General features: G+C 39.4%; 1 protein-coding gene across 1 annotated transcript in view; it reads left to right on the forward strand.

Moving 5' to 3' along the window:
- Positions 1-24,248, forward strand: part of LOC136879285 (ankyrin repeat and MYND domain-containing protein 1) — a 299,890-nt gene that overhangs the window by 25,351 nt on the left and 250,291 nt on the right. Inside the window, exons 3-4 of the mRNA XM_068228945.1 lie at positions 3,848-4,012; positions 23,446-23,649. Coding sequence (XP_068085046.1) covers positions 3,848-4,012; positions 23,446-23,649 — 369 coding nt within the window. The remainder of the gene's footprint in view (positions 1-3,847; positions 4,013-23,445; positions 23,650-24,248) is intronic.

The following is a 24,248-nucleotide window of genomic DNA, read 5'->3' on the forward strand; positions in this document are numbered from 1 at the left end:
TATTATGACTGCTAGTCTGCTGTTCTTGCAGGCATGAATTCCAGTTTCGTACAGTTTGAGAACAGTCGTCAGAATTTGGGGATTGTTTTCAGATTTTTTAAATGAGTCATGTGCATCAGCCCCTATCACATTTGGTTCACAAGGCACATGAATGAATGAAAACCTACAAAATGTTTTCCAGTCAATGACTGGGTCAGAGATGGGACAAATGAAGCCCCCAACTTGCGGTGAGGATAAGAATTGTGCCAGCTGCCGAGGCCTGTCGCACTCCTCTGGGGCAATGATTAATGACTGACAGATGAAATGAAATGATAGTGGAGAGTGTTGCTGGAATGAAAGATGACAGGGAAAACTAGAGTACCCGGAGAAAAACCTGTCCTGCCTCTGCTTTGTCCAGCACAAATCTCACATGGAGTGACCGGGATTTGAACCACGGTGTCCAGCGGTGAGAGGCTGGTGCGCTGCTGTCTGAGCCATGGAAGTCATAAAGCACAGATCTTTATAAATAAACTTGTTCCCTGTTTTTCTTGAAAATAATATTCCTTGACGGCGATATTCTTAAATAAATTCTTAATTAAATGTAGCAGTTGTGCATTCTGTATAATGAACATGCATGAACGGTTAATTTGCATCTAGAAGGGTTCACAGCCTTAATTAAAAACAATATCACGATAAAAGACATGTGAACTGTCAATGTAAGTAAGTCTAGGTATTTTAGATAAACTAGATACTTTTTAACAATCTGTTAGTCTATTCTTACTGATAGGTTGGTAACTAATCATGAATATCACAGATCGTTGACGAAATAAAAATTTGTAATTTTTTCAGATGTCAGATTTTAGTTTTATGAATGACTCCAGTGAATCTTCAAACTGATGTTGACAATCTAGATTTATTCAATATTAATCTGAATAGAGCAAGACCAAAGAGTGAAAGTAAATAAATACTCATTGATCCTTGCATTGTATTATTGTCACTGATTGAGCTATTTATACCACCCTGTACAAATCCATAGAAAAGATATAATATAGACTTCAAAATAAGTTATTTTATTCATACCTTGCAATATTTATGATAAAATATTATATTAAGTAGAACATAGCGTCAATCAATCAAAATTAATCGGGAATGGTGCTGACATCTAACGGCAATATTTACTACTATGTGACTGTTTGCGCAGGAAAGAATTGGAAACTGTTTCCAACCTGAGTAACAGTAAAACAATGTGCCTGAATAACATGTGTCCCACCACTGACAATCAAGTGCTTGAAACTGTGAAGGAGTACATATACCTAGGGCACAGCATTAAACCAGGGAGGGACAACCAGAGGAATTGGTCTGACGTAGGCAGCTTTTGACAGGCTCGACTACATCCTGCAAAATGCACAGGTGCTGATAAACCTCAAGAGGAAAGTGTGCAACTTGTGTATTCTCCCAGTTGTGTCGTATGGGCATTAACCCATTACTTTCACTGTGAACACTGAACCGTCTCCGAGTCTGTCAGAGAGCGATGCTTGGAATTAGCCCGAGAGAACAAGTTTAAAATGAGGAGATCAGGGGAAGGACTCGTTCCACCAACATGAAAGAGCAAGTGGCAACACTGGAGTAGAGATCATGGGAGTGTCAGACCACATGCCAGATGTGGAGGAGGCATCCAATGCCACAGAGGAAGCAACTGGATTCTCACAGCCAAGCAGATGTTGATATGGAATGGAAAGGACAAAAGGAGTGGATGTGTACAGGTTAGAGAGAAAAGAAGTGTCCCGTATTTCTTGCCATAGAAGGTTTTTCCTTATTGCAGGATGACCAAAATCCCATATTTATGAACCAGTAAATGACAACAATGTAATTTTTTTCTTTCCATATTTCATTAATTTAAGTAATGTCGAGGATAAAAAGAAAAAAGTTACTAATAACTAAAGCTCGGAAGTTGAGAAAAAATCCTTTATTTTTGAGTGTCCAAAGACAAGGCCCAATATAATATATGTTCATTCTGTGTCGTTATAGGCCAGAAAATTGTGGGTTTTATTTGTCCTTTTTTTGCCTTTTTCATTTTTTCTGGCGTATTGTTCCTTTTCAACCTTTTTTTTAAGGTCTTACTGGCTTTTGTGCAATTTCAACTACATTTTTACTGCCCGTTATCATCATTAGTTCATCCATTACCACTTAAACATCTTTTCTCTAGTAAATTCATATATTTGAACCATATCTGTAAAGAGAGGAAATGAAATAAAAAATGAAACTAGTGCTTGAAAAATGAGGGGTATCAAATTATGTGCATGATAAGTGAAATATTGTAAGGAGAAAATGTTGATGTGAGCGTTTTTGAAGAGGGGGATCTCACTTGCTTCAAGTACGAACTCTTAAGATCCGTTGATGAAGAGAGTTGTTTTGCAACGTGCTGTCTGAAAACTGACGATCCTTTACACCTAAAAACCTGAAGATGACTATTGTGATATACTGCAAACCCAACTGAGGTAAGGTTTCTAAATTCCAATTTCTGTAACCCCAGTGTGCTTAAGCCAAATATAATTACCCCCTGCGGGTGGGGGACGCAGATGAAGAATACACCCATGGTATCCCTTGCTTGTCGTAAGAGCCGACTAAAAGGGGCGACCAAGGGATGATCAATTTAGAACTATGAGACTACTTGTGATTAGTACCACCATGCGGGGAACACCATGGGTCGCTTATACTTGTGCGTAGTACCACTATGTTAGGTACGCAATAGGTTTGTGATAAGTAGCAATAGAGTACGGTGCCGGCTTCTACAGTACCTGTGATTCGTACCCCTATATGAGCAACACCATGGGATGAGCGACACCATGGTTCTACCTTGCCTATGCTTAGTGCCTACTATGTGAGGAACACCCCGGGATAGTGCGGGTCCCTGTGGTTAGTACACGTATGTGATGAACACCATAGGTTTGCGTTGCCTGTAAATAGCGCCGCAGTGTGCAAAACACCATAGGTGTGCGAATTTCATTATCTGTGAGTAGTACCATACTCTGTGGAATGCCGCGTGTCCATGCTACTTTTGATTAGTATCGCAACATGACAAATACCATGGTTCTACTTTCCTAATGATAAGTACCATTATGAGGGGTCGATGACTTGGATTTTGGACCCATTTCGACTACAAGCATCATCGATTCAGTATTATGCTATTGGTCAGTAATACTATTGTTTCACGTCACTATCTGTGAATGCAAGACATTTTGGGTCGGATCCACTGATTGTTTTAAATTCATATCCATCCATTCATTCTTCGTCCTCATGTTTTGAATTCTGGTAAGTGGAAGATTTTAGACTTTTAATTTGTCATTCCATTTCATACCATTAGGGGCTGATGACCTTATTGTTAGGCCCCTTTAAACAACAAGCATCATCATCATCATCACCAAATATGATTCCAATTATACTAATTTCAATATCTTTCTCCAGGATATCCATTGTAGGTTTGCAAAATTCATTCTAGGTGGAAAAAAGTAATTCATTCTAAATTCTGCAAGTACTTCTTTTGACAAAGACGGCATTCCTTTTTTTAAAATTGTGTTAATCTAAAAATATGTACTGTCTGAAAGAGTGTCTTTCATTTTTTATGCTGTACATTGCATACCAACGGAATTTTGCATTTTAAAACATTATATTCTTTCATTAGTATGTAATTAAGGCTATGAATTTGGATTGCATTTTTAGGTCCTTTTTGCAAGTTCTTGGTGTTTTTTTTAGGTCTTCAACTTCCAAGCCCTACTAATAACGAAGCAACACATTCTTTTATGGTGCTATAACATCTCAGTTATTGGAACTTCTTATTAATGTATATTTGTAATACTTTTTTTTTCAGTGCACTCTGGAATATAATGGACAAACACTGCTCACCCATTGCCATGGAAGAGGCACCTTAGAGTACAGAGAACTCAGTGATTGTGTTGCATATAGAGGGCACTTCTATACAAGTAATAAACAAGGATATGGTGTGATTTCTTACCCATCTAAAGATGAATTTCAGGTAAGATGGAGTTGTGGAGAATACCTTTGTTACTGGGCTTATCTCACTCCCTTTGGGGTAGAATACATCCATGGTATCCGTTGCCTGTCATACGAGGGCAGGGGCTCTCAACTAAGCAGTGTGGGTTAACACTAGAACTGCAGCTGGGTCACTTATGACCCACCTCTTATATTTGTGATTATTAATGAATGGATGGGGATTTGGTAACTAAAGATTATACCAGTGCATGTGCTAGATAATTTATTTGAAATTTAAAATATTAAGAATGCAAATAAGGAACATTTAGACAATTGTGTAACTCAACTGGCGAATGTCAATGATGTACAGTATGCCGCGCATAGTTTCTTTGCAGAAATGCCGGGCTGAGTGGCTCAGACGATTGTGGTGCTGGCCTTTTGATCCCACTTTGGCAGGTTTGATCCTGACTCAGTCCAGTGGTATTTGAAGGTGCTCAAATACGTCAGCCTCGTGTCAGTAGATTTACTAGTGCGTAAAAGAACTCCTGCAGGACAACATTCCGGCACCTCAGCGTCTCCAAAAACCAAATAGTAGTTAGTGGGACATAAAGCAAATAACATTATTATTATTTGCAGGATGGCATTTCACACGATACACGTTGAACGCACATAATACTCCGGGGCTGTACACTTGCTGCAAATGGTCTTTTTGCAGGAATGGCACTTTACAAATGATTTGTTTCCTTTGAAATTGGACTTTACCTGACAACGAGTGTGCTTTTCCTGTCTCTCAGGAATCCCATCTGGAATAATGGTGTGGGCATTTGCAATCCTAGTTGCTGCATTTTTCACAGCAAGCTCTTCTCCAGCTGTAGAATTAAGTCCCTACATTTCAGTTTCTTTTCATACAGTGTGTTGTACACTACCCAAGCATTTATTCCTGCCAAATCCAGCAAGTTATAGAACGTATGAACTGGCCAGCGCCTGGATGGTGCCTTCGTTGAGTATTTGCAAGCCATTTGATCGACCACATCTACTCCATATTTTGTGTCGTCGTAAAATGTGACTGTGTCTGGCTTCTTCTTTTTGTTACCAGGCTCTGTTTTTACATCAGGGTGCATAGTGCTGAGAACGAGAACATTTTTGTTGCTCTTTCCCTGATAGACTGTCAACAACGTATCATGTTTTTTCAGCAGCACTGTGCTGTGCAAATGGTGTTTTGCCTTTTTCACGCATACTGGTACTTCCCTGCAAGCCTTGTTCAAGGTACCGACAAGAATTGTTGCATTTGATTTCAATCTTTCAGAGAGAGATAAGAAAGTGATGAAATTGTCACATGACATTTTTTTCCTTCTTCAAATAAGGTTCCATCAACTTCTTTACTACAAAATCAGCAAGACGCTAGTTATTTGGCCTAGCATAATCTTTTCCGAGATACGGGAAATCGTTCATGACATATTTGGAGTCTTTGTCTACTGCCATCCAATACTTCTGCCCATATATGTCTGGTTTCAAGGCCATAAACTGCATAAATTTACAGTGGCATTTAGAAGGGAAGAGCTGCTCCTCAACAGTTACATATGCTCCAAGTATATAGCTACATTGGGTATTTGTATACAAGATTTTTGATACCAATGCAAATTTGTCTTGTTTTAGTCTTTCTGACTTTATATATTTAACATCAAATCTCAAGAAATGCATTATTTCTCTGAATCTATTATGAGCCATTGTTGATTTTACAATAGGATTGCCCCACTTCTCTGACCACAATGTGTCGTGTTCTAAGCCCTTAGCTCCTATGGCACCGTGAATGTACAGTATAGCAAGAAAGGCTTTCATCTCCTCAATCTTTAGACACCAGCCATCTGACATCAGTACAAGATGTGCCTCTGTCTCAGTACATGTCACAATATGTTTCAAAATCTTGTCCGTGATCATAAGTCGCCAAGCACTTGTGCAAGTCTCATTCACATTACGTGTGCAGTAGGTCCAGCATGATCTCTGAACACATTTTGAGCTCCACGTCTACCGGCTGTAACATCACCAGTTACCCCAACTTTCCAGGTTGTGCCATCTAAGAGATACAATTTCTGTACCTGCTGGAAGCTGAATCAGGCTCTCAACACAAAACCTGCCTCATTTCATTGATGGCGCATCCTCTCTGTTTTCGTCAAATAGTACAATTTCTTGAGTGTTAGCCATGGCCTCCTCTCCCGATGAAGGAACTGAACAGTGTTCCTAGCCACGCCCCCTTTGACGACCACAAGAAGTCCCTGGCATTGCAAGACCTGATTAGATACAAAGATAAAGTTTGTCTTAGTTTTTTCACCTGAAAAAAATATTTACAGCAAGTAAAAATGCACCGAGCTATATAAACCAGATAGCCCAAACATGAATATCACAGTGATAAAGAAACTCTAAACTAAACACTTTTAGGCCTGAAATTTGCAAAGAATCTAAATTACAGTCCTTAAATTATGAAATGAAAGTTTAGAAATGCATATCTGTTCTATCAGAATTTGCTACAGCTTCAAATGGCATGACATCATCATCTTCTGATGACGAACCTGAAGGTATAAGCTGTGTTCTTTCATCAGACAAAAAATCTAAGGGGTTCCCTTCAGAGTCCTCATCGGAACTGTCATTTATGGCATCAATAATACTTTGTTCAGTAGTAAGTTGTTGATGTGCGGCCATTGTCAACTATTCACGCACTATTTACTCACCTGTACTGCAAAACTAACAACCTATTGCACAACAAAGCGTGAGTAGTGTCCTTACTGCATGATTGTACAGATGCGACTAAGTGGTTTCGCTCCTCCCCCTTCCTCCACAGCCAGTGCGATGTTGCCACCTTGGGCACAATATATATGCTTGGCGAATCCCAGGAAGCACACTCGTTGTCAGGTAAAGTCCAATTCCAAAGGAAACAAATCATTTGTGAAGTGCCATTCCTGCAAGAAGACCATTTGCAGCAAGTGTACAGCCCAGGAGTATTATGTGCGTTCAATGTGTATCGTGTGAAATGCCATCCTGCAAATAATAATAATAATGTTATTTGCTTTATGTCCCACTAACTACTTTTTTGGTTGTTGAGCATAAATATCTCTTCAAAAGATCTATAATGGTATATACCTATCTGTGAGAGGTAATATTCAATAAGGCAATTTTAGTGGCTTCTTCTTCTTCTTCTTCTTCTTCTTCTTCTTCTTCTTCTTCTTCTTCTTCTTCTTCTTCTTCTTCTTCTTCTTGGTTGTTGGCAGGTCATCAGGATAATCTGATTCTTGTTCTCAGCAAGTTGGAAAAGTGGGAGAACTGAGTCCATAGCACTCTTATAGATTCTGTACCCAACATACTCGCCTTCTTTTCCTACTTCTTCTTCCTTCAGTCTTACCTTGCAAGATAAGAGCTTAAAGAGACCGTACTTATAATTTTGAAAGATATGGTCAAAGTACTCTAGTTTCTTCTTTTTGATTTTATGTTTGAACTCTAGCTCTTTGTTCAGGTGTTGGAGTACTTCAACATTAGATATTTTATCAGGCTTCTTTAGGCCTCTGTGGCTCAGGTGGCAGCGCACCGGCCTCTCACCGCTGGGTTCCGTGGTTCAAATCCCGGTCACTCCATGTGAGATTTGTGCTGGACAAAGCAGAGGCGGGACAGGTTTTTCTTCGGTTATTCCAGTTTTCCCTGTCATCTTTCATTCCACCAACACTCTCCAGTATCATTTTATGTATCATTCACTAATCATTGCTCCAGAGGAGTGCGACAAGCTTCAGCAACCAGCATAATTCCTGTCCTCGCTGCTAGATGGGGGCTTCATTCATTCCATTCCTGACCTGGTCAAATTACTGGAAACAGGCTGTGGACTTCATTCATCAGGCTTCTTTAGCACATTTTGAAGGATCAAAGGCTTTTGCTGGTGTTCTCTGTTATGGTGCAGGCCTTAGCACCATAAGGTAAGACACAGAATACATAACACTGAACTAAACAGAGACTGAGATTAATATTAAAGACCCTGTTACAAAGGATTTTACTCATTTTACCTGAATGCAGTCTTTGCCTGTCCAATCTGGTACTTAATTTCAACAGCACTGTTCCGATTGTGATCAAGTATGCAACGGAGCTAGAAACGTTGGACTTGCTCCAGTGATGTTCCAGTTATTGTCCAGTGAAGAGCTTGAATGGCATGTTTGTTTATGACAAATTAATGCAGGTCTGTTGCAGCTCTGTCTGCAACCACACAGTGTTGTAATATTTGTAGATCTTCAGCACTTTTGCAAGCAGAACAGTATCATCTGCAGATTATTTATTGTGATCCCATTAATAATGATGCCCTCCTGTTTTTCTTCCAGTGCTTCAGAAAGTACCTTTTCAGAGTACAGTATACTAGCTGATGTACCCGTGTTTCGCTGTGGAATTCTACATTGTATACAGAATTCTAGGTTAGGTAGTGTACATGTTGTGAGCAAGATTGTATTGTATTAAATTGCATAGCTCTTAACGTTACTCTCGAAACACGATGGGGAAGTCACCAAACATATTTTCTCATGTGACGACTGGGCTAGGGAATTTTCATTGTAATGGTAGGCCCACTTGCCTACCATCAGTCACAATCAGGTTGGGGAGTTTTCATTATAATAGCAGACTCTCACTCTCCACCTGCCTTTTTATAACTTCAGAAAGACTGTCTTAGCGGTTTTCCCAACTGAAATGAACATAGGACATTACAATGGCATATGTAGGAATGGCACGATTAAAAGCAGTGCTTTCGTATGAAATACTCGATCAAATGAAAAACACACATTTTCTCACTTTTAACAAACTGTGCTATGCCGCCAATCTAATAGTCCAAAGTTCCAGAGTTGGAATGACCAAGCCACAGATAGCCATGATCCGTGAAAAATCTTCGTCTTTTTTTCAACAGCGGGGGTGGGGGTTCGAATAGTGGAGAGTTCCAGGGCAAAAACTATGTCCTTTTACTAATCTGTTTCCTAGGAGTACCTGATGAGTTGGAAAATCTCAATTCACTAAACTGGCAGCGGAAAAATCTATCTGACTTGGAAGCAATTTTTCCTCCAAGCCAGAGGAGAAACCTCCTCTTCAGTGCTAATTTGGAATAAAATGGATGTAGAATTTAATAAAAGTGAAGAGGAAAAAGCTTTTCTTAATAAACAGCTCTTTTCAGGATTGAATTTTTAGTTATTTAGTGAATTGTGGTGCTAAAATCTGGAATAAGCCTAAATTGTAATTCTAGACCAGGTCATACTACTACTACTACTACCACTAAGTAAGCCTCTGGTTTAAGTGTTCACAGTGCCTATTCAAAACAGCGCGTCAGAGTAAGGATCGAATAGCTGGAATACTATGATGAACCAGTCTGTCACGTACCAGCAGTACGGTATCAGAAAATGTATGAACCAGAGCAGTGGTATGCTAAAGAAGAAAGTTTTCTAACTCCCCAGCTATTTCCCCCCAATATTCAGTCAGGCTGTTATACTCAGTACGCAGCAGTAATCCCATCTATCTGAGTTGAGTGGCAGCATAAGAGACAAAGAACTCCATAACAAACCATGGTCAATGTAATGTTCTTGTTGATCAATGTTATGCGCTTTCAATATTGTAGGCATTCATATTTAGTTTTCTTCTAACTCTGAAATACCACTCTTATCATAGTTGGTATCGTAAAACTGAATAAAACATAAGTGATCGGAAATTGCATTCTCTATTACTTTTGTTATGTAGTACTACTTTTCAATAGGACCAATAATATAGATATTTAAAAAATAAATTTTAGGCACCTTCCCCTAAACTACAAATTCATCCAGGGTGAATAAAATTGTTTATAGCTTAGACTGTAGTTTCTTATTCTCCGACTCTATATACCGATTTTCATTAAATTCTGTTAACCCATTTTCTCGTGGCTCGGCGTTGATATGGCCTTAGCAACAAAAATACAAATTCATGAATATCTGTGTTACCATAGCCACTATGGTAAAAATGTATAAGACATAAATGATCAGAAATTTAATTCTATATAACTTAAGTCATGTAGGATTTATCGACAGGACCACTAATAATATAAATATTTGAGAATTAAAAGTTATTCCTTCCCCTAAACTACCATTTCACTTAGAGTGAATAAAATTATATATAGCCTAGATTGTAGTGGCTCATCCCCCTACTTTCACCTACCAATTTTCATTAAATTCTCTTCAGCCGTTTTCTCGTGATGCATGTACATACAGACAGACAGACAGATAGACAGACAGACAGACAGACAGACAGACAGAAATTATGGAAAAGTAAAAAGTGCATTTCCTTGTTACTGTGGACATGACCGATACAGAAATACCATTCTTTTCAAATTCTGAGCAATGTACAGACAAGACTCTTATTTTATATATTGAAGAGGAGTGGAGACAGAACACAGCCCTGCCTCACTCCTTGCTTCCTACTTTCCTACTTTTACAAACACTGTTCACATTTATTCATCTGCTAAGGTCATTCCAGACCATCTCTCCACTGACAGCTTGGAACATACCGCTTATGATAAAGATGTTGATTCCTATAGGGAACCTGAAATATTTGTTCCGAGTGAGTAAATTTATAATACCAATATAGTTGGTCCTTTATTGCACATCATAAATTTTCCAGCTAATTGATTCCTAGTTGCCAGCATTTCACCCCAGTGTGCTAAGTTGGGCTCATCATTTGGTAAATAGCACACCTACCAAGACACATGGCTAGTTCATACCATGGAGGCACGTCTTGCCATGCGTCTTGGTAGGTGTGCTATTTACCAACTGATGAGCCCAACTTAGCACACTGGGGCGAAACACTGGCAACCAGGAATCTGTTAGCTGGAAAATTTATAATGTCCAATAACGGACCAACTATATTGTTAACATACCGCTTGGTCGAGCAGATCATCTCCTTACTCCTAATTCTTCTCAACCCAAACTTTGCAACATTTTTGTAATGTTACTCTTTCATCAGAAATCGCCCGGAGCAAATCCAGCTGCTTTTCTTTGGATTTTTTTCCAGTTCCCGAATCAAGTAATCCTGGCGAGGGACCCATACACTGGAACCATCCTATAATTCGGGTCTTACCAGAGACTTATATGCCCTCTCCTTTACATCCTTACTGAAACCCATAATTAACCTGATAACCATATTTGAAGAGATTTGTAACCTTTATTTACAATCCCATTTATGTGATTACTTTAATGAAGACCTTTCCTAGGAACTTACAATGATCCTCATGAGGTACTTTCACCCCATCAGCACAGTAATTAAAATTGCAAGGGCTTTTCCTCTTGGTGAAACTTACAACCTGAATTTTCATCCCGTTTGCTATCACACTACCGCCTGCAATCCACCTCTCAATATTATCGAGGTCTTTTTGTTGTCACTCACAATCTTGTATCTTGTACTTTATGTACAGTATGTCATATGTGCTAACCAACTCACAATATCTTTTAATATCCATATTGTCTTTTTGTACATTCAGGGGCAATGTCCAGTTGGGGAAAGTTGAAATAAATAAATAATCATCTGTGTTCCGTAAATATACTTCCAATAGCAGCATTATAAGAAGCGGTAGGCCTAGGGGCTGGATATTAAGGAGCCATGAATAAAATATGCTCAAAGTTTTATTTTACAAATAAATAAATTGCCTTCCTCCATTTTCACAGAATTGAAGTTATTTAACATCTTTAAACCACTCACATTTAAGTAATGCTAAAACACGATAATACATAATAACCACCTTAAAACGAGGGACCCAGCCCTCATGAACAGGTACCAATAAATGAGGAAATTAGGGCATACTCTGGCTATCTGACCACATTACAACAGAACTTACAAGGCGCTCCAAACTAAACGGAGAACACTAAACAAATTGCATACCAAAGTGGAGCCAGGATTTCCACTGAACCAGTTAATAGCCTCCGTTTTCGAACTTCACTTATCCAAGGTATAAATTTACAGTAAATAACATTCTACACTAAAAGGAACCTTCAAGGTTACCCGACCTAGCAGAGGCTTACTCCTCTACATACGGAGGTTACAGATTGCCCATAGCACAGTCACTTCCCTGAAGGGGAAAACCTTAAAAATACCAGTTGTTTCTAATCACCAATGAGTTTACCCCCTTAGGGCACTGAAAGAGTAGCTAAAAACGTTACCAGTTTACAATAGATACATGTTAATGAAAGGCGTTTTCTAATACCTCAGGCCTATCCAGTATGTAAACATTACAAGGAAGGAAACGAAGTCCCACTCTCTTACCTTCACGCTACGTGACCGGGGACGAAAGGCCAGAGAAAAGAGCCCGTCAAGGGAGCTCACAGCTCAAGTGCCAGCAAGCAATTGCACAAGGCAGAGGCTACACCACAAGTCGCCGCCAAGGTCAAGTCTGACGCAACTCCTCAAGGGGCGAGGAAAGAGGGGAAGAACCGTAAGGCACAGAGAGGGGGACATCGATCCGAGGGCGGCACTTCAGAGCGAGAACTTTCTCGATTACTCTGAAGCCATGTGGGGGGGTAACAAGGGCAAAATTTATTATTTAAAAGGTAACCGCATAGCTGAATAACAAATACATTTAAAATACATACAAGTACACAATACACAAGGCAGCTTGCAAGCATTATAAGGCACATAAGAACAACCAAACGATAGGAGGGGAGAGTAAAAGTTTTTCATGGCACAATCTGCAATAATCATCCTTTACTCATAACGTATATATATATATATAAACGTAAAGATCCAGTAATACTGCCGAGAGGAATTCCCTTCTTAATAATTGCTGGATCAGGTAATGCTTCACACGCTTATTTTCTAAGTTCTATTTTCTGGAAATGTCACCATCCATTCAGTCACTCTTTTGTTTCATCCATTTGCACTCATTTTTGTCAGTAGTCCATTTGACCTCCTGAATCTAAAATATCTGTTATATCTTGCTGGAATCCTATAAGCAGAGCTTCAGTGTAATATCTTTTCCTTCTGTTAAACCAGTCAGTAATTTTGCAAATATGTGTAATACTTTGTCTGAAAGAATGCTTTTCCAAAGCTTACATGCAACACATCAAAATGCCAGCTTCTTTCTTCATGTCATTCATTGCCCTTTTTCCAAATTAAGAATATTTTCTATTAATAAGACTGCCCTATTCATTCGCCTTTGTGCTTCTGTACTTAATTTCCAAAGCTCTTCATCCTTTTACTTTGCTGTTTCCTCCTTTCATTCAGATCTTATTTCCTTTCTCTTCTACTTCTCTTGAAAACACTTGGGAGATTTATATCAACTTTCTGGAAAGAAGAAGAAGAAGAAGAAGAAGAAGAAGAAGAAGAAGAAGAAGAAGAAGTAGTAGTAGTAGTAGTAGTAGCAGCAGCAGCAGCAGCAGCAGCAGCAGCAGCTGTTGTTGTTGTTGTTGTTGTTGTTGTTGTTGTTGTTGTTGTTGTTGTTGTTGTTGTTGTTGTTGTTGTTGTTGTTGTTGTTGTTGTTGTTGTTGTTGTTGTTGTTGTTGTTGTTGTTGTTGTTGTTGTTGTTGTTGTTGTTGTTGTTGTTGTTGTTGTTGTTGTTTCAAACATCTACAGAACATTTACATAGCACAGAAAGTGGAGGCATCCTTCGCAAATTTTTTTGGGCTCCCGAATAAATCTGCTTTTGATGATGAATATGTCTCTTTTACACAAGGTGTATGGATCCAAATTTCAATCATCATTTACCACAGAAAATCCCATATTTTCTTGTATAGTTAACACACTTTTCTTGGGAAAAAGTTTGGATGTGTAAATTATTCGAGGAATTCAGATATAATAAAAATGTATTTAAACAATATATCAATACACAAAATTGGTTCAACTCATTTGCATTTACTGTCATTTGGCATAAAATTGCAATATTAGATTTCTTCTGCATGGGCACTAGAAAATAGTCTTCTCGTTATGAGCTGATAGTACGACCTGAAGTGAAATAAAAATAAATTAACTATAGTACCAATCACTTAATAATGACATACTGACAAACAGTCTTACCCTTGATAGCCTACCATTGCTACAAGCACTGCAGGAAGAATTGCTGCTGCTATCACTGTTCACATCTCTCCATAAGAAGTCATCTTCACTCCTGTCTAATGTTCTTGAGTTCGTGAAGCTCTTTTCAATCATTTTTGAAAAAATTATGTCCCAGGCTCGCAATTTCTATTTATAAATGAGTTCACAGATTTTGCCTGTTGGAGTAAGTTCATGCACACTTTTTACCAACCAGCACTGATAGAGTTTTTGCACATTGTCCTTGGATGGTTTATTTATCGAAACATCCAAGAGTCATTCCACTAGGAATCACTGCCAAATTAATTTTCGTGATTTCCAGTAATTTCTTAGTGTCTTCCATCAGGTGGCCACTAAAACAGCTCAACATGAGGAGGGCTGGGCATCAAAGGATAGACCCCGCTCGATTTTCCCAAACTGTTCGTATTCAATCATGTATGAGTAACATGTCCATCTCCCTTTTTTCTTGGCTACAAATGTGGATCCCTTCTGGAAATTTTACTTTCAGCATTTTTTTTTTTTTGGTTTCAAAACAATGTAAAGTGCAAGCTTTCCGCCATCAGCTGTTACAGCAAGTATCGAGGGTATGTAGATTACAAGTGTTCTGTTACTCAGGGAACTTAGATTTGTTTGTGACCTTTTTGGCTTAATACAATACTGTTGTTTCATAATTTTGTAATTCATTTCAAAATTCCTTTGTTGAATAAATAATTTTGTTTTATTTTAAATTTCTTTTCTACTCAATTTGTTAAGAGAGGACGGTTGTACTTTCTCTTAGAACAAGAATCACCACCACCACCATTGCCATACATCATTATTTTAACTTCCTGAAATGCGTAGATCATCACTCGATGTCGCTTTCTTATTGGTTGTCATCTTTGTGGCATAGCAAAACTCATTGGCATCTGATCTACATTTCCTAATTTGGAAAGGTTATATTTATTCATTTTCCACCTGCCAATCACAAAATGATGAAAATCAGTGACCTTTTGGTTGAAATCATTCTGTATTCTTTGGTGTAATGATGTTCTTTGTCAACGAGAAGGTCCATTTCTCTTCACAAAATTAATCAACTAGCCTTGCCTAATCTTAAGATCCGAGACACTGATCTCGTGCTGCAGCTATTGCTCCTCGCTGCAGTCGCTTAAGTGCGGCCAGTATCCAGTATGCGGGAGATAGTAGGTTCGAACCCGACTGTCGGCAGCCCTGAAGATGATTTTCCGTGGTTTCCCATTTTCACACCAGGCAAATGCTGGGGCTGTACCTTAATTAAGGCCACGGCCGCTTCCTTCCCAGTCCTAGCCCTTTCCTGTCCCATCGTCGCCATAAGACATATCTGTGTCAGTGCGACGTAAAGCCAATAGCAGCTATTGCTCATCCTTTAAAATAGGTATAGTATTTCATAAGAAGCAGCACATCAATTGTTGCATAATGAAATTAGATCCTCCCGCACTTGCAGAAAGTTGCCAAAAATTTCTTTGCAAGACTTGTTGGTCACTTGAAGTGCAGTTTTCTGTTTCTGCCAGTCATGCACATTGCAGTCATACACTGAATACTTGCATACCGCTGCCCTATTCCAGGTGTCTTTTGGTGTAACTGTCCGGCTCCATGGCTTAATGGTTAGCGTGCTGGCCTTTAGTCAGAGAGGTCCTGGGTTCGATTGCTAGCAGGGTCGGGAATTTTAACCATCAATGGTTAATTTCGCTGGCACGGGGGCTAGGTGTATGTGTCGTCTTCATCATCATTTCATCCTCATCACGATGCGCAGGTCGCCTACGGGAGTCAAATCATAAGACCTGCACCTGGCAAGCCAAACGTGTCCTCGGACACTCCTAGCACTCAAAGCCATACCCCATTTCATCTTTGGTGTAACTGATTACCATGATTTTATGTGATGCAGTATTACTCGAATACTAGCTGCCCCTGTGGATCAGTGGTAGAGTGTCGGCCTTCGGATCCCAAGATAGCGGGTTCAAACCCGGCAGAGGTAGTTGGATTTTTGAAGGGCGGAAAAAAGTTCATTCTACACTCCATGTCGTATGATGTCAGCTTGTAAAAGATCTCTGGTGACACATTTGGTGTTTACCTGACAAAATTCATTAAAATCTCAGCCACAGACGCCCAAGAGAGATCCGGTTTACTCTGTCTGCCATCTAGTGGGCCTAGAGTAAAACGTAACTTTGAAATTGACGAGCAGACAGCCAGATGGCATCAGATTGAAATGTTGCACACGGTAGCTGAGGCCATACGATTATTATTATTATTATTATTATTATTATTATTATTATTATTATTATTATTATTATTATTATTATTATTATTATTATTAGAATACTTGCTCATTGTTGATTAACAAACAATTTTGACATCACAGAACAAGCGTGCACTCGAAACACTCTTAAAATATGTTTGTACCAGACTGGAACAGAGCATCACTAATCAGGTCTCTGCTGATTCACTCACCCAACTATGCATTGTGTACCACGAAAAAATGTCTGTCTTTGGGGCGCTGATACTAGCTTAAAGAGCATGGACTATTTCTAAGGGTGTGGCATGAAAACATTGGAGTTGGTACAGAGGGGGGGTATTAGTTCATTGAACTTAGATTTTTTTTTTGAGAATCTGATTTTATTGTTCATTGAAAACAAATTCATATCACCTTTCGTACAAGTTGAATTGAAGCGTTGTAGCAGGCTGGAATCTCCGGACTCCGGGATGGTTGCTGGGCACGGCCTGGACAGGAACCACGGCCGTTCTGGATGTGAAGTTCTCGACGTTCTGGAATTCCTCGAAGTTCTGGAATTTCTCGAAGTTCTCGAGGATCTGGGAGTTCTCGAATCTCTAGGTGCACACGTTGCGGGGTTCGATCTCACACGACAGTGTTGATGAAAGGTGAGGCGTGATTCACACACAAGTCCCCCGTACGGCATTCAACTTACTTGTAGCACTGTTAAATAAATTTACCTTTAAATATTGCGTTCACTCATTGCAAATGGAGTATGTCAAATTTTAATGAAATTGACACTAGAATCTTGATTCAAACACCTCGCTGAATCACAAATGTTCATATATTATCACTTGAAAGTAAGTCGATTGAACTGAATATCTGACCATGTGTTAGACATCAGCCGAATTATTACTTGAGAAAATAATGTGTAATTTATAATGTCAAGTTCATGACATGAGTTTGTTAACATTGGCATGGCAGACTAGAATGTTCTATTGGGTCACTAATCATTGTCATCACAGTTCCTAACTCGCTGATCTCGTCAGTTTATGATTAGAACACAATATTAAGCACAAGATTTATGCAAGTTCAGGACACATCAGCACGTTCGTAATAAATTAAGCAACTTAAATGGTACTCAGAAATATCTTATTCCGTCAATAAACAAAATTACATGTACCTGAAGACTGTTAAGCAGTGTCATTAAGTGACCATTGAAGTAAAACTGCACTTGGAAAGAGTCTAACACTGTCCATGAAAAAAAGAATAAATTATAAGTTTGATTATGACACTGAAAAGTTCTATGTTCCCTCGGAACTTCACGAGAGGAAAACACAAACTCGGATATGGCATGGGTACTCTTTGTTTCCATAGTCTATTACAATGACACGAGTTTAAACACAAGTCCAGATGTGGCACTGGAAAATTATTTCAGGTTCCCACAATTTGTTATGAAACATAAGTTCGAACGTAATAGTCTGAAATACTCTAAGTTTCCACAGTTCGTCACGAAACACAAGTTCACATAAGCACTTGGAAAATTTCTATTTCCCCAAAGTCTGTCTACGAAATACAAGTTCAGAATACAAGTTCACATAAGCACTTGGAAAAGTTTTGGCACTCACGAGAGAAATTCTATGTTCCTTCAGGTAGGCACTGAAAAACAAGTCCTAACATGGCACTTGAAGAAAATTAAAGTTCCAACTCCACTGGAACCGAACACTCGAAATGCAAGGACTCGTCCGATCATAGGTTCGGTCCGCACTTGTAAAACTCCACCCGTCACCCGTGTCGCAGAGACGGTGGAGTAACACACACTGAATCTGTAGTCCGGATCACGCTCCTTTTATACCAGATTGTGACGGAGCATCTAAAACGTGGGTATTATCCACCTCTATAACTCCAAAGGATACGGTGGATCTTCCCAATAATTTGACAGGTTACATCTATTACAATGGCTTCCATATTGGCAGTGTCAAACAACAATATTTTAACGCTAAATAGACTTTTGCACATGGGCCGGGACATTACCATATATGGTCGCGCTTGGCTGTGCGGAGCTCGCTCGAAGCGGCTACGTCACGGCTGAGTACATCAGCGAGTTCGGCAGGCTGCCTATCTTCCACCTCGCGTGAAGTTTAACACACATGCTTCGAACTTCTTTTACGTAGCGGAGTTTCCGGTACAAGTGATATTTCCTAATGGGTGTTAACAGGTACTTGTGTGGTATTTGGAATGCAAGGTTTCACAGTAGGAAGGCTGCTGTTGCTGCGCACAAAACTGCAGGATGAATCATTGAGAAAGTGGGTGCATTAAATAAACAAACATTTCTTTTACCCCACTTTGAATTCCAAAAAAAATAAAAAAATATTGGAGTGCATAAATTATACAGGGGCGTTAATTATGTGAGAAAATTATGTAAGCACTCCAGGCCTCAAGAAAAACGAACCTAAACAAACAGGACACAAATCTGTGAGCCTCCACTACATCATCATCATCATCATCATCATCATCTCCATTTATCCAGCTGTAGCCGGGTAGGGGCTTTTTTTGCCCAAACCATCTTAGTCGGCTTTTCTCTATTCTATCGTTAATTTCTTCCACTCCAATTTCTTCCCGGATTTTCTCATTTCTTATTTTGTCTCTTCTACTCTTCTGTATCATACTCCTCAAGAACTTAATTTCGGCTGCCTATATTCAACTCTCATCCTTCTTTGTCATTGTCCAAGTTTCTGCTCCATAAGTTGTTATGGGTACATAATACATCATGTACATAGTTTCCTTTGCTTCCATTGGCACATCTTTGTTCCATAACATGTTTCTTACACTATGATAGAAACAATTTCCAGCTTGAATCCTGTTACTAATCTCAACATCCAGTCTAGCATTCTCCATTAATTCACACCCCAGGTATTTGAACGTTTCCACTACTTCCAGGGGCTTGTCCGCAGCTCTAAGCTGACCTTTCCCTTCTTCCTCCCCTCTATTCATAACAAGAGCTTTACTCTTTTCTACACTCCACTGCAGTGCTCTATAATGTTGAATTAGATTTCTAGCCATTGTATATCCACACCCATCACTACTAACTTAATTACATTTTGATACCATATTATTACCAAGAATGAGGAAGACCAAGCCATTTTGTATTGCCTGTTGGAACTTCAGGACAATGTCCAAGAAGTCAACTTCGCACACAAAACTCTCACTATTAACCAAGAATTCTGTCACCTGAATGTGGACATTATGTATTTACAAGAGGCCCAGTTTTCAGACGGTGTCTATATCAGGCTGGGCAAACCTCAGGACCAGCTGACACAGCATGGAGTAGGATTCACAGTGAAAAAATATTCTCATCACTAGTGTTGAACCCCCATTCAGTGGGACAAAGAGGATCCTCACTATATACACAATATCCTTGTTAGCATTTATGCTCCTTCTATGGCTAACCCCTCTCAGTAGAAACCTTTGTCAAAAGAACCGATTTCTTCTTCCTCCGAAAATCCCTTGCCTTGACTCGTTTCACTGCTTTTCCCTATCCTTTCGCTCTGTCCACAGAGGCATCAATCTTGTCCCTCCATTTGCCCGTACCACCTCCTACCATTCCAGTTACTACGGCCACTCCACACGTCTCTGGAAAGAGCTACCTCCTAAAATAAAAGCCTTGCCTCTAACACAGTTTACAAACCATGTAAAAAGATGTAAATCTCCGTCTGTACATGGACGGGAGTGAAAGGGAATGTAAGTGTTGTTGAGTGAATGGATTACTGTACAAGTGTGAATATGTGAATAATGTAATTATTATAAATATTAGCTTAGTAGGTCTGTGAAGCAGCTAATGTACATGGGGCTTGCCCCTTTTCACTAGACCATCCATAAAATCTGTATGAAATTTAATGGCGTATGGCTTTTACTGCCGGGAGATCAAAGGACGGGTTCGGCTCGCCAGGTGCAGGTCTTTTGATTTGACACCCATAGGTGATCTGCGTGTCATGATGGGGATGAAATGATGATGAAGACAACACATACGCACAGCCCCCGTGCCAGAGAAATTAACCAATGAAGGTTAAAATTCCCGACTCTGCTGGGAATCAAACCTGGGACTCCTGTGACCAAAGGCCAGCACGTTAACCATTTAGCCATGTATTATTTATGATAAATAAATAAATACATAATAAATAAATAAATAAATTAATAATAATAATAATAATAATAATAATAATAATAATAATAATAATAATAATAATAATAATAATAACAAAAGCTCAATGTCTCTGCCTCAGACATCATTCTGGAATGGGTAGAACACTTTTCTTGTACCTTGGGAGCATCATGTCTAAACAATGCACCTCAAAAGAGGATGTGGAAAATAGATTCCATGCTGCTCATTTGGCATTTGGTCAGCTACCCAACTGGGTCTTTAGGAATAAAGATCTAAAAGTTCACACCAAATGCATGGTGTATAAAGCAGTCATCATCACAATGTTACTCTATGGATGTAAAACCTGGAGCCTGTACTGCTAGTACATTAAGAAACTTGAACGTTTTCATCAGCAGAAATTTTGTTTAATTTTAAATATCAAATGGGAGAACCATGTCTCCAATCTTTCACTTCTTGGGAAAGCATGCCTGAACAGTCAGGCCATCAGCTATGGTGGACTGGGCATGTGTGCCATATGAACAACACCAGGCTTACTCACTAATTCCTGTATGGTAGACTTTTCTCAAGCACAAGACCCTATGGTGCCCTTTTGAAGCATTATAAATACCGGCTTAAAAAAGCCATGAGGGTCACAACATCAACCCCCAAACATGGCACACCCATGCCAAGGATTGCTCACTTTGGTGCCAAACCACCTCCACTGATGTTGAACTGTTTGAGCAAGAGCGTTGCAGGCGTGAAGAGGTTAAATGACAGTTACACGTTCGCCATCAGCGGCCTCATACATCAAGTGTAATCTGTGTTTTACGCATGTTTCATACTAGGATTGGCTTCTTCAGTCGTCAGAAGTACAAGCACAAGGAGCATTGAGTGCCAGTGGTTTGTAAGCAGGAAAATTTGTACACTTGGAAACGGGTAGCAGCCCATGATGATGATATATTGTGGGAATGTCTCTAAGATAATGATGTTTTCTATTTCTTTTTACATCCCACTGACAGAGAGGTCTTAAGGCAAGAATGAGATAGGACAGAGCTTGGACTGTAGACTGGTGTGAAAATGGGAAACCTCAGAAAACTATCTTCAGGGCTGTTCACTATCTCCCAAATACATCTTACAGCTGTGACACTTGCTCGGTGCTAATGAATTTGTGCTGAACTTGGCCGTGATACCAAAGTACCTAAAACTAGAATTACGGTAGTGTGAGTAAAATCTCACCAGGATTTGTATTAATTGAAAAGGAGGACAATTCAATAAACAAAGTCTGAACCCATTAGCCTAGTTTTGTACTTAATTTATCTTTTTTATAACCAATAGACCCAGTAGATTCTGTATTATTAACACTTAAAAAAACATGTTTCAGCTTTCTTCTCAGAATTGAGGCTACAGCCACATGAGAAACATTTACTGTTTGAAATCTGCGACATATGAAATTCAAGAACTACATACCATGGAGTTAAATAAGAGAGGCCACATGGAGCAGCAAATAACACTTAATTCTTTGTGAAGAGAGCAATTTCAGTGTAGAGTCCTGGCCAGTTTTCTAGCAGTTCACCTGGCCATGTGAGCTTCATTTATTGTGGAATTTATTTGTTACTTAATTTTGTTTTCGTTTGGAAGTGAATCACTTTGGAGTTTATAGGCAGTGAATTTTTAATACTGGCAGCTCAAAAGAGGAGGTGGTGGTGATTATTGTTTACAACTGGGCAACCATCTTCTATGTAATACTAATCGAAGAGAAAAAATGGAAGGGATCCGACACTTCGAAAAATGGAGGTATCGGCCAGTAGAAGAACAGGGCCACAAAGGGCGTGAAAATGAAAGACTTGCCAGGCCTCAAGTGCTCTAATACCATCGGGGTCGCAAAAGAACACGAGTTGACCAAGGGAGGTTGGGTAGGATACATGAAAGTGAGGAGCCTGGCACAAGTAAGTGGAAGCAATGCCAGAGCTCAGCTAAGGGCCCCGTGGTCGCCAACCCCTGGGGGGGGGGGTTAGTCACCTCTTACAACAGGCAGGGGAGCCCATGGGTGTTATTCTACTGCCCTCACCCACAGGAGAAGTTCAAAAGAGGATCCCTATCCCTGTATTTGCTGGTGAGACCTACAGTGCACGATATCTTCTGGTATGAGCTAGAACCAATTTGTTACTTTTATCAAGCCTGTCTGTCTCTCCTGGACATTGAGAAAATGAAACTGAGTGAGTTATGAGCAATGCTAGTAATGTCATTCCTTAATCAACCTGTCCCTGTTATGAATGGTGTGAAAATTTCACTCTTTGCATTGCTCGATGCATGCATTTCAGTGGACTTGGCAGACTGATGTAATAGCAACTTCTAGTTTATTGAGGAAAGCAACAGAAAACTATCTCACTGCTCATTTCCCAACAATGCCTCTTGAGTGATGCGTGGAACATCTATAGTAGTTGATATGAATCCAACCAACATTTGGACTGACTACTCGGCTACGTACATTTATGACATGAAGAGTAAAGAGAAGAATCAACTGTAAGAAAGGAACAGAATTGGTATCCATTAACATATTAGGAGTAAACATAACATTGATACTGCTTGACAGTTCAGTAACCTACTATTCACCATATTTTGCACACACTGCGGTTTGATGGTTGCTGCAACAGCAATGGCTTTTGATGGTCAATAGCACAAATGACTCCATGTGGCCATCCCGCAATTGCAGCATTTCACTCTTTGAAGAAAAGTAATTATGACTGTAATGTGGTCACTCATTTGTGACAGTTGCAGCTGATTTATCTGCTGCAGATTTCCAAATGTAAATGTTGCTCGTATGGCCAGGGCCCGAAGAGGTTAAGACTAAAAGTTCTTACAATTATATTAATTTCAAAAACTTCTGTAAAATGTAATAAAGCAACCATTGGTCATATCCTCATAACCCTAGTCATATTTTATGTGACAAGAAGAATAATTCTTCTTATTCCAAATGTATAGTCAAAGCCTAGTTTTATTCTGGCATCTTGTTAGATCAGTAACATGGCTAAATCAAATTGAGGGAGGTGCTTCATTCCAGGGCCTGTTTAAGAACAGTATCCCGTTTGGACCTGGAGTTTTCACTCAAGCTAATGGATATCAAAGTAGAGGATTCTGGGTCGGTGACCAGCTGATGAGGCTCTCCGATATGTGCTTCGATCACATTGTGCCCAGTCTGGCAGAATCACCAGCTGGAAAGAAGAAGCTGCAATTGTACTACCAGACGCTCATTGACTTGACAGAGGTTTGTTGCTCTATTGTCAAGTACTTTGAATAATATCTACTTCTTTGTTCAAGTACCACACCTAGCTGTAGTGGATGACACTAATTATTCTTCTTTCCTGTTACATAGACAATATTTTCACAATCATTGACCAACATATCGCTGACAGTACAACCCTCCTTAGTAAGCTACATGCTTGTGACCCTTACATAAAATTTACAGTTGAATCTGAAACAGATAGATCTTTGAATTTTCTGGATCTTAAAATTAGGAGAAGCGAAAACCATCTAAATTTTGAAATCCCCAGAAAACCCACCCGAGAGCTAACATGATATATTATGATTATACCCTATCTCAAATGACCTGGGAGATAGAGATGGTCGATAAATCACAGCCTGGTACTTTGTTACTGATGTTTTTCTGTTGCTGATATATCAGATACGCAGTCACGGAAGTATCTGTCCCAAAATATAATTTAAGTTGTGTACTTGGACCACGTTCACAGGGCTATGTTATCTGCTGTAGCTCAAGATCTATAACAGTTTTTCATTTACCGGTTACCTACGGCGATATTAAAGGTGTTAAATCATACATTTTATCATAGTGTATTTATGAGCGCA

The sequence above is a fragment of the Anabrus simplex genome, chromosome 8 (genome assembly GCF_040414725.1).
Source record: "Anabrus simplex isolate iqAnaSimp1 chromosome 8, ASM4041472v1, whole genome shotgun sequence".
Lineage (NCBI taxonomy): Eukaryota > Metazoa > Arthropoda > Insecta > Orthoptera > Tettigoniidae > Anabrus > Anabrus simplex.